The 19,121-nt window shown below is 34.4% G+C and overlaps 1 protein-coding gene across 3 annotated transcripts in view; it reads left to right on the forward strand.

Annotated features, from left to right (window-relative positions):
- LOC118275236 (calcium/calmodulin-dependent protein kinase kinase 2) overlaps positions 1 to 19,121 on the forward strand; it is a 191,218-nt gene that overhangs the window by 111,692 nt on the left and 60,405 nt on the right. The window contains exon 1 of one of the 3 annotated variants that reach the window (XM_035593141.2): positions 3,533 to 3,790. The exons of the other annotated variants lie outside the window; for them this stretch is intronic. Within the exon in view, the coding sequence (XP_035449034.1) occupies positions 3,732 to 3,790 (59 nt within the window). The 5' untranslated portion in view covers positions 3,533 to 3,731. Of the gene's footprint in view, positions 1 to 3,532; positions 3,791 to 19,121 lie in introns of those variants that run through there. 3 annotated transcript variants of the gene reach the window in all.

A 19,121-nucleotide genomic window follows, 5' to 3' on the forward strand; every position in this document is an offset into this window, starting at 1 on the left:
TTCCACACACAAACTGAGGTCCACCTATAAGGCCGCGAAGTATTTTAATGAACTCACTAATTAGTTTCTGTATAACATTACAAGCTGGTTAGTATTTCATATTCGCTAATGTAAAGAGGTAAAGTTTGTGTGTTTGTGCCTAGAAACAGGGTCTATGTAGCCTAATTGTAGGTTGTAGATACTGTCCAGTTACTACAGAGATTACATTAAAAGCTCGTGAGAGTCCAGTCTATTAGCGCTCTTTTTTATGGTAGCTAATAATCACAATTTTTTTATGATATAAGCCGGTAAACGATTAGACGGATCACCTGATGGTAAGCAATCGCCGCTGCACAAGTGCATATGGACACCCAAAACACCAGAGGTGTTACAAGTACGTAGCCGCAACCCTTTCGCATAAATAAAATATAAATGTTTTGTAATCGAATACGTAACACAAGAGGAATAAACTCTTCTCTTGAAGAATATCATCGTAATACAAATATGTCAATTTAACCGCAAAAAGGTCGTGACACAACTACTCACTCATTTTCTTACTCACACCATAACCACTGAAAAGGAAAATAAATAAAATATACAAGATTTATCCGGTTCAAACTAGATTCAATAACACATACAAATTAAGAAGTTAACACTCCCTTTTGAGGAATAGTGCCAAATATCAAGATAATATCACGAGATTTTTGCTCTATTTTTCATATATTAGTTTTCAACCTAACCTTTTAAATATTTTTTTTTAACTGACTTTAATTATTAACTTGACTTTAATATATTTTTTTTATTGTGTCCGGTATATGACAATAAATAAGCCCACCCCTAAAACGACCCACTGGCCAAGAGGGGGCTTAACTAACATAACTGGTGAAAAGTGGGTGTAACATATTTATACGTTCGCCTACTTCAAGGATTGAAAGCCGTGACGTCATGTAATTTTACAGTATTCCTGAATCTGTAAATTCTATAGGTACATAAAGGTCAGGTGCAGTTAACTTGATCATTAGTTAACGTTAACCATAGTCCTACACGGTTACATGTCAAGCTATGCAGAACCAGTATAAACTGACCGTCGATTGTGCGGAAAGAGTATGCAAGGCGAGGTCATGATAAACTGGTTGTGTATAGCTGCATGTGCAACCGACGTCCGTGGGAGTGTTGTGTAGGTGGACGCAGCTTAAACTGTTTGGTTATTTATGTAACGATTAAATTAATTACGTTTTTAAATTTTAATTTAATAAATAATAAATATAGGAGCCGACTGAGAGTATGGTCAAAGCTACCGGTCGTTAGGACTCCAAATACAGAAACCTTATTACAACGAGTGCCGTTTCCAGGAGAACCGCCTTCTGTATCAGGCCAAATTACCCCCTTTCCCAATATTCCCAATCCCCGATTCTCCAACAACCCCTAAATTCCTAACTCCCAAAAGGCCGACAACAAACTAGTAACGCCTCTGGTGTTTTGAGTGTCCATGGGCGGCGACGATTGCTTACCATCAAGTGATCCGTCGGCTCGTTTAACGGCTTATATAAAAAAAAAACTATATAATTCAATCCTATGACCAATGTAGCGCAATAACTTCATATCTACGTCAGTTTACCTAAATTATAATTCGTAGAAAGAGTTCAGTATGTACGTTATAACTAGGTATTTATTTTATCATAGTTTCGTTTTAAAATATAACGTAAATATTAAGGTTTTCTTAGATTTTCATAGTTCCGTTTGATCTTTCAGGTCCGTCAAAAAATGTTTACAAATATTTCAAAATAGTTGAAATGTTATGTTTATGACGAAATATTCGCGGGTTCGAACTCCGCGCAGGAAACAACTTCAATAAATGTTAGTAAACAATCACTAATAAATAGGTACTCGCTATTACACACGTGGGCTTGCAACGTAACTGGTCTGTGAATATGTAACTATAGTATAATAACAGCAACCATAAGTTCGGGTTTCTTTGACTCTAAGGGTAAACTTGGACCCAAACTTTTAGACCAATGAAAAACTAATATACGCTTTGTTCTGGATTCCTTATAATTTGGGTCAAAGTTACCCCATAGAGTTGAAAAATCCCAGACTTACTGAATGTAAATGGTTGTTTTAATAGTTAACAAATGGCAATTATTACCTACTAGCTTTTGCCCGCGACTTCGTCCGCGTGGTTGTGTTAGTGGTTGGTGTTCAAAATGCTGCCGTATGTCATGTAAAATCTGAATTACTTGAGAATATGTTACTGTTAGCATTTTTAAAGATATGTATTCCATAGAGACCATGACCGCCGATTCATCATTTTATAATTATGATGAAACGTAGCCAATCATATATCCTAGACTTAGCCTATCAATAAAAAAATACATTATTTCGTTTTTATATTCCAAAAAAAAATATTCGTGTAACCGTAACCTCAAGACAAACGCCTAACCCCCGGCTGCCGGCAGGTCCCACCTGATGTGAAGGTGTGCACGCTCCTCAATGGCGGCATGAATGGTCGTAGTGTAGTGGTGTAGCGTGCACGGATTGCGCGCGCACTCACCTCACTCGAGCAACTGGTCGCCGCCGACACAGAGCAACTTGATCTAGAGGGTAGATGCGACTGGTAGGCAAAAATAGTATCGACAGATTGGAAGGGAGTGTTTATCCAGAAAATTGTCGTAGATTTTTTAAATTCGTCTTTGATCAGGGTTATTTAATAGCAACGTATGCTGCAACTATGCATACTTGAGATAAAATTACTACTTTTAATTCGTAAACTTTCGTAATCCGTCAAGTTTGTAAAACATTTTTAACTTAATTGCAAAATAATAAGGTGGAAAATTGATTACAGGAGAAAATGAGGATACATAAATGTGATTTCCTTACTGATTAATAAGAATATAATTAATAATATGACAATAATAAACAAATAACCTACGTATTTATCATGGAATAGACATAATGTATATCTATTAATAGAATATAATATAATTTCATTATTAAATCCCATTCAAGGAGCTACATTATTGATAAGCCTTATAATATTGACGATGTAAATAATAACTACCTATTTGTTTTAATAATATTACATTATTATTATATTTATTTATGTTTTCCTCAAAATACTTCAGCTAACAATTATTATTATTATGCTAAATACCTAATACAAATAAATTCCTCATATTTATGTATGAGGAATTATGTATATGTTTAATTAACCTAACCACTACAAACCCTGTTGAGGAATGTGAAAAATTGTTACATAAATGCATAACTAACATTTGTGTGAATATTTCTTATCCATAATTGTCCATCCATAGCATGAATTTTAACTTACATGATAAAATCACGCATCTAGTAAGAAAAACAACGAAAAAATTCAACTAATCACGCACTAGCCTATAGAATAATCTTTATTGTACACTATGCAAGTATGCATAATGATATTATTATGATATTACAAAAAATATAAGCACAAAGCCACATAGGCACAATACAAAATTTTGTAGAATATTTGTCGCGTCTCCTCTGTATTATTTACTCTATGTTTGAGCTCCACGCGTTCACGATTCGGAGACACAGTTCGCATCAAACTTTGGTCCAGCACGGACGTGGAACTCACGCCCGTAGTACTCACGCGAACTTTACAAACTTTGTAACTCAAATGTTATTTTATATTAAACTAAATAAAGTCTATTTTTGTTTGAAAGTTTCAAGTGAAAAAGTGCCTTTACAGTGAGAATTAGTTTAAAAGTGATGTGATGATGAACGGTGTAGTAGTCAAAACTGAGGTTACTAAAGATGCAGGGATTATTGACAGGTTAGTAGAGAAATATCTTAAAAAAAATAAAATCAGAAATGTCTATCTCTAGACCTAAGTACTGAAAAATATTTTAAACTATACCTAAGTATGTATTTAAGTACATCATAAGATAGTATTTGCAGAAACTTTAATAAAAACAAAAGAATTTTAATAAACAACGTAGCTCGAGTCGTCTGGAAATTATTTCTCGAATTCTCCAAAGTTTTCTTTCTTAGAAACCGTCTCCGTAGAATAAACATAATAAAAACAAAATTACCTAGTATTTACCTTGCGTATATACGAGTACAATGCCGTAGAATAGAGTCTATTATTTAGGTAAAAATAAAAATAAATACAACGTACAAAAATAAGGTTAATCTCGAGTTAATTCTATTTATATTATTACTCGCAGTGACCACACCACCACACGAGCTGATATAATGACGAGACCAATTAATCATCAATTAACATAACATACACACGGAAACATTATTGATAGATGTAAACAATATATAATGTTTTCAATGACTCTGTTGTTATTTTCATAAATTAAGTTCATCTTACTAATATTATAAATGCGAAAGTTTGTGAGTTTATTTGTTTGTTTGTTACTCAAACATGTCAAAACTCTACTCTACTTAACCCCAACTTAGGCGAGTAAGAAATCACTGTTGAACAGTACAGGTTTATCTGATAATCCTACCATTCTGTTAAATGTATAGTCCCTTACTTCCAATTCCAATAACCGATCTTAGTCCAAAATCTTTGAATCAAAATCTATCTTAATCTAATGATTTTGAATTGAGATTGATTATTAAAATTGGCAGTTATTAGTCAATTCTAACGATAGACATCACCAATCGATTTATTTTTGTTCTATATAAAAATGCTCGAATAGCTAAAATTTATAAAAAAAAACCCTAACAAGTCTGGTGTAATCACTCACGATTATATTTTTACTGATTACACACAACAACAATATAATAGAGTTATGTTACGCTGATAACTATTTAATAACCATAAAAAAAATATATTACCACAACGCATTTTTATGTATTTCCGTAAATGAAATGAATTTATTTTGCAAGACTATAAAAAAAACTTTAACACGTCAAAATTATTAAAGCAAAATCTAGATAAAGTCAGCGTTTCTTAACGAACTAATCTGAGAAAAAATCCGAAACATACCCAGAGGTCTCTTTTAAAGTTCAGGTGTACTTATAGGTGCCGTACACGCATAGGTTATTACATGAAATCTTAATTTTATTCTATTGAAATAACATAGTTTATCTCGTAAACATATTGATTTAAAACTTGCTCTAAATTCAATGAAAAAGACCGAAGTCTAAAAGCTACAACATAGAATTATAATTAAACAAAAAGTCTTGCTCCTGAATTAACATAGAAAATAGACTTCAAAATAACTACAAGAAATAATGCCTATTAATAGAGTTGTATTAATAAACAAGTATTTCGTAGAAACCCCTCAACCTTGCCTTGGTACTGACGCACCATACCTTGGTAAGTTCCCGGATTCCTTTAAAAAACGATGAATAAAATGTGACCTAAATAAAAACGTCTTAAAATCAACAAATACAATAAAATCACACTCACACACACCACGTCACGCCTTTTATCCCCGAAGGGGTAGGCAGAGATGCACATTACGGCACGTATAACCGCTATACAATGTACACCCACTTTTCACCATGTATTGGGGCGAGCCTAATGCCATTGTACTGGACACTGAGAAATTTTCGAAAATCCAAAAAAAGCCCAGTAATACTTTGCCCGACCCGGGAATCGAACCCGAGACCCCTTGTTCGGCAGTCGCATTTGCGACCACTCGACCAACGAGGCAGTCAATACAATAAAATCGTCACTAATATTATAAATGCATAAGCATGTTTGTTTTTTGGTCTTTCTATCACATCGCGACGGAGTAATTTTATTATTTTTCTGTCTGGAGATGACGTCTGGAGAGGTCTAGAGAATGGTATAGGCCAAGGCTAACGATTATACCTAATACATTAATTCTTACTTGCTTGTTTCGTTTAGAACAACATCTAGATTTTAATAATTTGGACGTGTAAAAGTGCTCTTTTGTAACCCATTTGCAGTAATAAATTCATTGTTTCATTGTCTCATTAACGCTATTGGTACATTAAACCGTTCAGTTTACCAAACATTTACTCAATTCAAAATCAAATTGTAGTAACATCATGAAACTCATATCATAATTTAGCCTTCCTATCTAAATAACCCTAAACTTTTACAACATTTTACCAAAATTGAGCCCTCACCAATCACAGTAACAACCACTTGTTCAACAACCAATTTCACCCAAAAAATCGACCACAAAATTACTATGCCAAAAACGTAAAGTAATTACAAATTAGTTGGCCAACTTCCCCCAAACTAGCTCGCCGCCGCTTTATAACAAGTTTTCGACTAAACAACTTAAAAACTAATATATAAAATTAGTGAATGTTGCTCACGGAATTAGGTTAATATGGCTCGTTATTTTGCCCTCGTAATAACATCACTTACTGTGATAAAAACTTGTATATTTATAATCACTACTTATGGTAAAAAGTGGCACTATCTCTTTAGCAGAGTTTCATAAGTACCTAGAAATCTATAGTTGAATAAATTGGAACAAATGATTTGACTTTGAATTTGACTTTATCGTAATTAGTTCAGTAGTTTAGGAGAACATAGACTACTTACACTGCTTACAAAATAAACATGATATAAACAAAAAGTAATAAAAAAATTGATAACGTTCTCGTTTTGTTAAAGCTCTTAAAACCAAACAGCAAATACGAAAAAAAGAAATACGGATGCGACAACCAATACGAGTATAACTAAGAGTTATTATAGCCAAAGTTTTTAACTTTCCAAGGTCATTCAGCTAAATAGTGTCTGCAAGTTCTAACCTGTTAATTGGCCAAAGAACTTGTTTCCAAATATTCCTTCCACTTTACCTTATTGGAACAAGTTTGTATCATGTCGTGGACCACGAGATGACGCAGGTTGACTTGATGGCCGATGCAGAAAAAAACCCCGAAATATTTGACAGAGGTCCGTAGACGGGTAGGTAAAGATTTGATAATTTTTTACCAATTTTCCTGTTCAAATTATAACTTTTATAATTATAGAGAACATTTACCAATTTTACTCAAAACATTTTACTAGCTCGACCATCTAATTAGAATCTTAACCGTATTTTTACATAGTACTTATAGAGAATATTTACCAATTTTTACTTAAAATATTTATTGGCTCAATAACCTAATTAAGATCTAATCTTTAGACATCTTAATTTCTTCTTCTTCTTTCAATTGCATTTAGAAATTAGAGTCTAATTCTATCTCTATCATCAAACTATCACCCAACCCAACCGTTTAGCAGATAAAGTGCATTAATCAAACAATTATTTTTCACATTAATAACATCAAAACTGACAGCTATTAAACCAAATACAAAAGCTTCATACAAAAGCAATTTAATATACATTACATGTTAGAAAAAGTCTTATTCTTGTGGTTATTTTTTACTTCGCAATGTAATAAGCTTGAAGTGATACAATATAAATCAGAAGATTGCTACAAAAAGTCTGACAACAGGCCGGACCACACAACTGCTACTTATCTCAGTTTTTATCGAGAGTTCAAGGATGTTAACTTACTAAAAAACTTTATTACATTAGTTAGTATGAGATAAAAACTACAATATTACACAATTTCGTACAAGTGTTCGTTGAAAAAATATTTGGTTTCTATTATTAGAAATTGCAATTTGATTTCAAAGTTCTATTGTAAGTGTAGCCATTTTCTCTGGTTAGGTAAACATTAAATAACATAACTTTACCTTTTTCTGAGATGATTTCTCCCGCCTTTTGCGAGGCGAGAGTGTCAGACTCTTACTGACTAAACATCACCCCATTGCTACTCCTGGTTTTGATAACACGCAAGGTAGTTTGCAGCTCCGGGTCGTAACTTTACCTTCGTAGCGAAGAACTATATGCCCAATTCAACAAGTGCAATTCCAGACTCTGTGCCATTAAATTAAAGAGCCATATGCCTCTATTGATAATTATAATTTGTAATTACTTAGTAAGTAAGTAAGATAGCAAGTTCAATTTCCACGTCAAACAGGAACTACTGTCTAGTGCTTACAACCGCCAATACCAACGTTACGTTTAAAAAACATTCGTCATTCAGTTTACCGCACAATGAACATCACATCAACAGCCTATAAGTCGCCACTGCAGACCAAAGCCTCATCTCAGATGGAGAAAGTTTAAGCATTAACCACGCTTGCTCAATGCAGGTTGGTGATTTCAAACTTATAATTTGAAATTATAAGCCCAGGTTTCCTCACGATGTTTTCCTTCACCGTTTGTCAGTGATGTCTAAATAATCTTAGAAAGTACATATAACTCGGAAAGTCACAATAGTATACTTGCCGTTGGTAGGTTTCAAACCCGCGCTCTAATGCATAAAGAGCAAAGAGGAGTCTTAAAACTCCGGGTAACTACGACACGCAAAATGAACAGGAAATATTAAAAGAAGAATGTAATATAATAAAACTGTGAGCAAAATAAAAATGTCTGTTTGTTAGTTAACATAACTTCTAGTTATAAGTTTTCAATTTACAGTTCTTAAAAGCAAGTTGAAACTACGTAGTTTCTTGTTAGTTTTAACTAAAGTTTAAAACTCTACGTTGTTAGGTTTACTTGAAGATAGTGCTTACATTTTTGTACAATCTTACTAATATTATAAATACGAAAGTATGTGTGTATGTTTGTTACTCAATCACGTCAAAACGGCTGAAGGGATGGAGATGAAATTTGTAACAGGGGTAGATTATGGTGTGGGACAACACATAGGACACTACCCACAGAACCGCTGACAGAAGCAATCCTAACGTAATTAATTTAGCCCTAATTATTTCTGAATATTAGTCCGACTTTAATAAATTAATAAAGATACCAATAATGTCACAATTATATTTTATAGTTCCCATAAAAGTGATTGTAATCAACAGTAGCTACAATCAAATATAATATGATACGATTGCAAGGGATTGCCAGATCAAAAGATTAGCGATCGAGCTCACCGCTGCATTTAATTTATTACCGACTTAATCAGCATTATAGATAAGAATCGGTAATATTTGACGACATTTCAATAAATTATTTACCACTAGCAACTTCCGCACCGTTTCACCCGCTCTGCTTGGCTGCTATTGGTCATAGCGTGATGTTTTATAGCCTAGAGTCTTCCTCGATAAATTCACAATTCAACACAAAAATCATTATTCAATTCGGACCAGTAGGCCCGGAGATTAGCGCGTTCAAACAAACAAACTCTTGAGCTTTATAGTATTAGTATAGATATTATTTGTCTACGTATATGTTAATTACATTACGTGACATAATGCGTGACACATTACAGAAATCACGGTAGGTTCCGAAACCACGCCCCTCTCTATTTTCCATCTAGCTGTACCATACTGCAAAAACGTTGCCAATAGTCCACATTTTAATATGCCACTAGGGCTTTTAACTTATCTACACCTTTATACTTATAATATCATTGGGCGTAGACCATTTATTTTATCACAGCGCACAAGCACATTATGGCATCTCCTCTTTGTACTGGCTTTATGCACATGATACTTAGTATTTAAAAAAGGTGGCTTTTATTCTATATTTTTTTATTTATTCACACCTCCCGTTCCCAAGACATTAACTACAACACAATAAATACTTATTTACGTATATTTTGCTGTTTTATCAGTTGTATAACAATTATTATGCTAATTCATAACTAATTCAGTTAATAATAATAAAGTAACGAGTAAATATAAATAAATAGTAAGTTAAAATTAACGTCCGCTAATTAGTTTATAAATATGCATAATTTTTATTATTACCTAAGGCAGTTATATTTTATTTGTTTTAACCCAACCAAACAATTATAATGATATTTACTACTTATAACAATCTATTTAAAGCATTTTTCAGTTACATAATCACAAAAATTTAAATGATAATTGTGCATATTTTTAGATTTCATACATTTATGTTATATTCTCATTATTAATACGAATAGTGCATTTAGTTCTAGCTCTGTAGTACGTATATGTATAATAAGCAAAACATAAAGTGTCTATATTAACTAACTTCCTGTTTTGTAAGCATTTATTTAAATTAAACCACATACATAGAGGCATTATTATAATAATAGAATACAATGATATTCCGACAGCGAAACTAAGTGCTTGTTTCAAAATGTATAAAGTATAAGTATTATGTTTGTGCTTTTAACTTTTATAGTTAACACATTGAACGCCGTGGTGGTCACCGGTGACCGACGTTAGCGGAGGATTTGCATTCAACAGTTTTCTATTGGCAGTCAAAGACTTAATTGGATTGTAAAAGCTTGTGGCACTTAAACAAGGTGTAAGTTTGTCAGTAGCTGTCTTCCAGCTTCATCATCAGACCTTCAAACTAAATCGTGGTTCAATACAAAACCCTTCTGAAAACTCTCCTTTCAATCAAAATAAAACAACGTGCCCTTAATAATCTTTATCCATCGCATTAGTCGGTTATCTAATGTCCGGTTTATTAGTTCTATTAACACACATTAACACCAAAACATAGACATTTTTATCATAAACATAATTAAGAAATCATTAAAAATATATCACAACAACCAGTAAAATCACATTTTATTTCAATTAACTAAATATTAAGTTAGAGTTTACGTAAACATCAGATTTGTACAGACCTACTGAAGTTTCTGAGTAAAGTTTTGAAGTTTAACTGAAAGTAATTATAATTTTATTGTTGTGTATCTACAGGACTTTTGTGTCACAGAAACTTGTTTCGTAAATTATATTAGTCGTCAAAGTAAATTAGGTTATTACGAATATTCTTTACCAGAATTTAATTATAAAAAAAATAATGTTTTGAATCCTTGTTATGTATTTATGTAACTTTCAATGTTGTTTCGACATTCCACGCTGTTTCTATAAACTCGTCTAACTGCCCTATTTAGAAAAAAAATTAAACTATTCCTTAGTAACAATTATTATGTTCCCAAAACAATTACTATGGACGAATTAAGTAACCATTAAGTGAGTACAGTGGTTACTGCGATACGCAGAGAAAAAAATAATAACTATTCCTTAGTACCGATTTTGTTCCAAAAACAATTGCTAAGAACTGGGTTAAGTAATCATTGAATGACTCTGAGTACGACGGTTAAAAAAATATTTATAAAGTCTACATTTATAAACTTGACATTTGACGTCACCCAGTTAACTACTATAGTCCGAAACTGATGCTGATTACTATGAGAACATTACGACTCCTTAAAAGTATTGCAATAATTATGTCCGACAGTAATTATACGAATGATTATAGCACGAGTAATTATTGCGAATATCATCATTAATGCATTACTATAGTTAGCTATCGTGCGCGCGGATATAAATGGCCGCTCGCGTCAAAATTCTAAAAAAGTTAATTTGTCTCTTGTTTCAATAATTGAACAATTCTTATTAATGATATCTCGAGTCATCATTTTCTATTCTAATATTCGTTGCAAGTTTGGCTAGCGTGATGTTTTGTAGTCTATAGCCTTCCTCGATAAATGCACTATTCAACACCAAAAGAATTATTTAAATCGGACCAGCAGTTTCGGAGATTAGTGCGTTGAAACAAACAAATTCTTCAGCTTTATAATATTATAGTATAGATATTATTCACGATATCTCGAGTCATCATTGTCTATTTTAATATACGTTGCAAGTTTGGCCGGCTCGGGAATCGAACCCGTGACACGTTGCACAGTAGCCAGTCACCCACCGGCAATCGGCTACCGTGTCTGTATCTAAAGTTGACGATCATCAACTTGTTGCTCCTTCGAACTAATCTTCCAAACTATCCTTTTCCTTATGCCTCTAACGAGAAAACACCACTTGAATTACCTAAATATTAAGAAAAAACATAATCTTCTCAATACATTAAAATAAGATTACAACAAAACAGTATCCTCTTTCTTGCAACATACTTAAAAAACAAGTATAACCCAACCGAATTACGAAGTTATTTAACTATTACTATTGTATACTTTAGATAGAGTGTTACGTAAACCGACAGCATAATAGCAGATAACCTATAGATGAACTAGTGACATTATGGAGTTGTGACGTTCATTTGTTATTTTTGAAATAGTAATAACATAACAATACGATTGTAGAGGACGGCATGTATTTATATCTTGTATGAGTTGTGTAGGAAAAGCTGGAGAAAGCAGGAAGTTTGGAATTTTCTGTTTTTACTACCACATAAGAGTGCTTTTCCATTATAGATGTGCTACGTAGTTATGCTTCGAAAATGTAATAGGTAAGCTGTGCAACTATGTGACCGTTTCCGCTGATACTAAGAGTAAGATTTGCTATAAAGATACGCAACCGCAAAGTAGTTGTACGAGGAAGATGCATAACACGCATCCAGAACGCGCATATTTCCATATAAAAAATATTTCTTAGCTGAGTCTGTTTCCATCGGAGCTAAGCTATGCGTAACAATGAATATGATTTGTGGAAGCATATCACATTTCAGATGGAAAAGCAGCCTAAGATACAAGAACAGGAACATTTTTTTCATGAATCGTGTCCAGAATACACACACACCTCTGAAATACCACGTGCAACTAAAATATCAAAACAGATTATGAAGTCCGCATAGTCATAGACTAATAACTAAGTTATTAAAATTACATATTTTAAAACCATTTCAAAAGCACACACCGACCAAGTCATAGCTAATAAATTATCGACGTACCACCAGCACCCCTGCTTACCCCACTAAGCATAGCTATGTTCAAATAGGGTTGAAGCTTCAGAGACACAAAGCCAGGTTAATTGGCATCGCTTCAGTGGCTCGGACGCCGCTTATTACTCAAAGAGCTAGTCAGTTGTGTAGGAACTTGTATATTATTACTTAGCGATATTTAGACTTCGCTCACTGTCAGCATGTACTACGTTGTGTAGGATTTGTAGAGTTGTCATCACAAAAAAAAATTATAGGTTTTATAACACAAAATCTTGGATATTTTAATTATCCATGTTGTAGATAGAGATCGATTAAAATCTGTCCTCTTTAACCTGCTCAGTACTATCACTTATCACAACATTAAAAAGTTATCGCTAGATGTATTTCTACTACGTTACTCGAAAACTATCAAGCGTCTTAAAATGCGATTAAACGTCTTCTATCGCTTTCGAGAGCGTCATCTATCACTTTCGAACGTCCTTAATCACTTTCGAGCGTAACACGAAAACATTTGAACAATCTCGACCGCGATCGTGCATCCTCGAGCGTCCTTGAAAACAATCAAGCATCCTCGGAAACTATAGAGCTATATAAAAAGCTAGGCTTTTTATATTAACTTACAATTTTTACCATAACTTACTAATGAACTTTTAATTATTTTAGTAAATATCAACACGTTAATTGCTGAAAACGTCAACGTGAGCTAAATGTAGCAGACAGGAGTTAAAATGAAATTGAATATCAAGGCCGCCATTGTGATTGCTTATTGACACGAAATAATTAACGCCATTACCGACATATTTGTTTTAATTTAATACAAACTGAAATAATGTAGAGCACCGAATACATTATTATAATTAATTCCTACACATTATTCACTTACTTAAAATGTGTGATTGTTTGTTCGTTTGTTACTCCGAAATTGCTGATTAACTTATGATGTACTGTACTGGCAGACCAACTTACAGACATTCACTAACCCTATTAATTTTATCTCGCTTGCGGCATAAGTGTAGTGTTGGTTGATGTAATGCCTAATGTTATGTGATTTGTTTGTAAGTTTATCACTCCTAAACCCCTAGACAACTTTTGATGCAACTTAGGTCGAAAGATAGACAGAACTTGGAGCAAGAACATCGACCAAAATTGATTGTCAATGCAAACTTTATACAAACTTACAGATGAAACTTATCCTACTAATATTATAAAAGTGGAAGTTTGTATGTTTGTACTCCTTCATGTCAAAACAGCTAAAGAGATCGAGGATATTACGATCTCCAATAACAGCATAGGGCACGTTTTATCCCACGAAAACACGGGCGAAACCACTAGCAGAAACTAGTATTAAATAATTTAATTTTGCATAGTAACAACGGACTGTAGCCAGAATTATTTTATTTGTGTTAGTCACACAAGAACCTATAGAGGGTGTAGTACGAGTTTGCTTTACGCTAACGTGATCAACACGACTATAACGTTCGGTGCTCTGATTGGCTGCTCCAAGTTAACTAACCAATCAGAAAGCTAAACGCGGTAAGGTGAAAAAGAAACTCACACTAGGACCTCTGCAGGTGAGAATATTCACGCGAGCGACGGCCGCGCCCTCTAGAATTAGTAAATGAAAACTTATAAACCTAGTTTATTTGATATAAATCTCAGTATTGTTGCTTTATTACTGTTTGGCTAGCAGTATTAAGATTATTTATCTTTTATTACTTTGCTGGGTATACGCTTATCGCTTGACCGCAAACCGTTTTATTATGGCGATTATAGAAATTTTCAGTAATCATACTGAGTACGTTTATAACTACTTGGCCTCAATAGATTTTAGTCTAATAGCAGTTTTCAGCCAACTAGTCGTAATCCTTAATCTTACCTAAGAGTAACTTAGTGACGTAGCACCTAAACTAACCCCTTACCTGGACGAAGCTATGTAGGTTGTATAGCTTCTTCCCTCTTGCACCGCTCAATGATCGACCATTCAGACACAATTGTAATAGCAGACTAGGGCCCCTGTTCTTTTAGATGTCTCATAGGTTGAAAATCAAAACTTCATTAAATGTTACCTATTCTATGTCTAAGGGTTCCTTAAAATTTAAGAGAGGCTGTGAAAAACATGAGCCCCTGGACACACTGCAGGTCACTTCCAACCAGCTTATTTAGAAGGCATTGGTCTCATTGCCATCAGTGGACATCTTGTGGATGATATGATGATGATGATGGGTATAATGGACATAAGACTCTTATTAAAATTGTGTACAATCCAAGGACTGACTTCAGTTTTACTTAGTACTTACTTAGTTGACACTTCATAATAAGTAGACATATATATTATGTTGAACACGGAAACGAAGACTGAATTTCATAAATAACCCGTAACATAACATTTTACATAGATAACTTAACAATAGCTACTAGAAAAAAATAGTTTGTATTGATACATTAACTACGAACTCTGCCTACCCCATACGTAATACTCACACGTGCGTGAAATAAAACAATAGAATGTACACACAGCTCCACGTCAATCTATACAAAACCAGTATAAACTGACCTTCGAATGTACGCAAAGATCATACAAAGCGAGACCATGATATACTGGTTCTTATAGCTCGATGTGTTCAACCGGTTTGTTCGAGATATTGAACAAAATATTTGGACAAGTGAAGCCATGCTTTGTAAATACTTCATTTGAATAATAGACATTACTACTTATTATTATTCTTATTAATAATAATACTTTGTTATTGTAGTATTACGTATAGTTAGCACGTGTCATAACCTAAGTCATGACTTATTTTATAAATAGTTTTACGAGTTGGCTGACTTTTACTTGAAGTCTGCCTAATCGTAAACTTCAATATTAGGTATGTTTGAGTTGAGTTATTTTAAATTCTGCTGTCAGGTATGTCATAAGCCACGAAAGACCTGACGGTTTGCTGGGGCTACGGCTCGAAGAGCTGGATTAGGAATAGGATGGTTTTTAGTCAGTAAGAGTCTAACATTCCCTTTCACCTCACTCAAGGTGGAAGAAGTTATGGGATGATTTTCTAGTAAGTTCGACGTCATCGGCTCATTGGTAAGCTACATAACTAACTATAATAAAGGTGTGATGCCAAAATTGGGGTATAATACCTAGATATCACACATTTGCTCCTTATTTACCGTCCGTGGGTAGAGTATGGATTTAAGATGAAGATATACATAGAATACTTGATGCTGCAGCATTGACGCAACTGAGATGCACGTCACACTCACCCACCCACTAACCCTCCAACCATTGGTAGCCAGACAAACAACGGCATCAAAAACTATATACAAAAGAAGAAATATACTACTTGAAACAATTGAAATTTCGACTCATATCTCGAAACTCCATCCAACAGCGTGGTCATGACAAATGAACTCGTTGTACCGAAGCCCTGTGGCAGTGCCCGACTGAGGATTACGGACCAGGTCACGGCCGGTGCCAATCACGCGGAAATAAAATATTTCGGGCCTGTCCCGCCTGCTTATGTCGATGTAATTAAGCCTATAAGCCGGCTATTAGGCTACAGCCTATGGTTTAGCCGACAAGCCACGTTAGAGGGGAAAATCCCAGACTTTTCTGTCTAAAACTTTAATCAGATCTAAAGTTAAGTCGTAAAGGTGTCGTAACTAATTTAATTTCGTACTTAAGACGATGTATTTAGCGACTATATTCCTCTGTATGTGATATTGTACTTCAATCTTCAAGCCATCCCAATCCCAATCTATCATTGCAATTGATTTTTAACCTTTTCGTGTTGTAATAAAGTCTCTTATGCAAAAGATTATCGAGCATCTGTACATAAAAATAAAAGTTATAAATTTCAAAAATATTACGTAAACTCTTCATAATACAAAACAATATTACGAAGTCTATTTCAATTCTGAATCTCAGTATCGCAACCACAGCAGATCAACGTACTCCACCTCCTCAATACATTATCAATCATATCAAAAAGAAAATAAAGTAGAAAATCAATTACATAAATGTGGAGTTTGATATGAGTTTAAAACTGCGTCTTATCAAGAGTTTTCTGGTCGCGATCCGTCATGCTCACCGAGTGTGATGGCTGTAGTTGTAACATATAGCGCTATAGTGCTGGGACGTAAGCAGACAGGTTTTAATGGAACTGGTTCCTTTAATACCTGCTGTCTTGTATCTTGTCGCTAATTTACCTTTGTGAAGTGCAGTGGTACTTCAGTTCAGTTTATGATTTATGTTTGTGGTGGCTTTAAAGGTTATGTCCTAAATGACATTTTTTCATTGTTATTAGTTACCTAAAAATACTAAGTTGAATATTTGTTAATAAGACGTTAATAATTTTTAAAATTAATACGACTTACACACTGTTCTAATGTGGGAGAGCCATGCTTCGGCACGAATGGGCCGGTTTGATACCACGGCCTCACAGAAAACCGGCGTGAAACACCGCTTGCGTTGTGTGATTGTAGTAACCGAAGATCCAATGATCCCCTGTTTGTTGTTTGAGTATTTAAGTGGTCGGGTGCGGGTGTCCATGGGCGGCGGCGATTGCTTACTATCAGGTGATCCATCTGCTCGTTTACCGGCCTACACCATAAAAAAGATGCTCGATTAATTTCAATCACGACAGGAGCTCATAATGATGAGCAGCGCACATTACACATCTCGCAGTCATTTCTATACATACAGAAGGTAAATTATCAGGACTTAGGCTGCACTGTAGAAATACGAAACTACTGATACATCGACATGTAAATTGAAAGGTCATCCGGGTCATTATTAACATATATTTAACATACAAAGAATAGTTTTTCAAAAGTCTACCTACCTACATACCTGCCTACCTCCCGAGATAAAAACATTGTAAATAACAGTTATATGAGTACAACACTAACATAGTATCAGTAGTCATACAATGGAATGCTGGCGCAGAATGAAAATATTATGAGCCGTACATTTCATTTCATTTTATTATACCTATGATGCTTCAGATTTATATATACTAAGGTGAGTATATAGACTTTGTTTTGACTGCACGGTTGGCGCGGTGACTGGGCAACGTGCAACTGCAACGTGTCGCGGGTTCGATTCCCGCACGGAACAGCTCTTAGTGTGATCCACATTGTTGTTTCGGGTCTCGTGATGTGCATGTGAACTTGTATGTTTGTAAACGCACCCACGACACAGGAGAAAATCTTAGTGTGTGGCAACGTTAAAAAAGGGCTACAACATTCTTTAAAGCATTTCTGTGTAATGTAACGTTCTTACGAATGGTACAATACAGGCAAAAGCTCAGTTTCCAAAGCATTTTAGTTCGTAAAAGGATGATACACTAGAACATATTATCCTTTGATAGTGGCTCGTTGTTCTGTTACAAGTATTATGTTGAAGTCTAAACTCACCTTTACATACATACTGTTTTAAAATACTTCTCGTTTTTCCGTATTTAGATAGGTGTGTGTTCATTCATGTGTTGTTTGTCTGGTCACGAGTTATTTGGGTTCAATGTCCGATCAAGAAAGTGATATTGTAAATTGTAATTAATTACCTTTTTGCAGTTTTCTGTTGAACACGGAAATTTAAAACCTGGGTGCTTACTCTTGAATCCAATTCAAATCGATTGACATTGATATTGTGAAATTTCGTGCTCTTGAATAGCAACACTAGCGCCCATTGCATCCGTATTGGTAACATAACGGCAATGAGTTTAGTTATATATTCCATACTCTGAATGCTATTTTAGCAGCAACGAATTATTGTAATAAATTATTGAGATTTAATATTGAGATATTGGATTGAAATTGAATCTACATTTAGATTGGTTTCAAAAGTAAGCGACCTGGTGGGTCATGAAAAATATTTCTTGAAAAACGCTTTAACGAGAGTGTCATCATCATCAACAGGCTACATAAGTGGCCGCTGCTGACCAAAGGCCTCTTATCATAACGGGCTTAGATTACAATAAAAATAATTCTACCTTCCTCATCCAAGAAGAATAAGCGAGATATCGATAACAATAAAAACCCTGCATCGATATTCAAACAATAAATTACCATAAGACAAAAAAAAAGAAAAAACACAACTGAACAGGAACAAAGCAGCACCTAAGAACGCTATAAATAACTCTTCCTGTAATCTATTTACAACCTAAAGGCTAAGATAATTGGATTGCATTTAAAATGTATTGGATTCGCTTGTACCGGAGACATCTGGGATCCTTTGACATTGTCCCTTTTGTCACAAAGGAGCTGGTCAGAGCCTCATTAAGGAATCCACTTCGGTTTCCTTCGCGTCGTCTGTCCGACATCTTACCCTTAGCACAGTGCTGCCATCTGTTATCGACCTTTAGAATTCCAAGATGAAACTTTGCAACAAAGACAAGATACTTTACAATTGTTGTGTTTTAGTAGTTTATGGCTTTGATCAAAATGTTCTCAGGTAGGACTGCCCCGTTGGTTGGACAAGAGGTCTCGGGTTCAATTCCC

Source organism: Spodoptera frugiperda, chromosome 11 (assembly GCF_023101765.2).
Source record: "Spodoptera frugiperda isolate SF20-4 chromosome 11, AGI-APGP_CSIRO_Sfru_2.0, whole genome shotgun sequence".
Lineage (NCBI taxonomy): Eukaryota > Metazoa > Arthropoda > Insecta > Lepidoptera > Noctuidae > Spodoptera > Spodoptera frugiperda.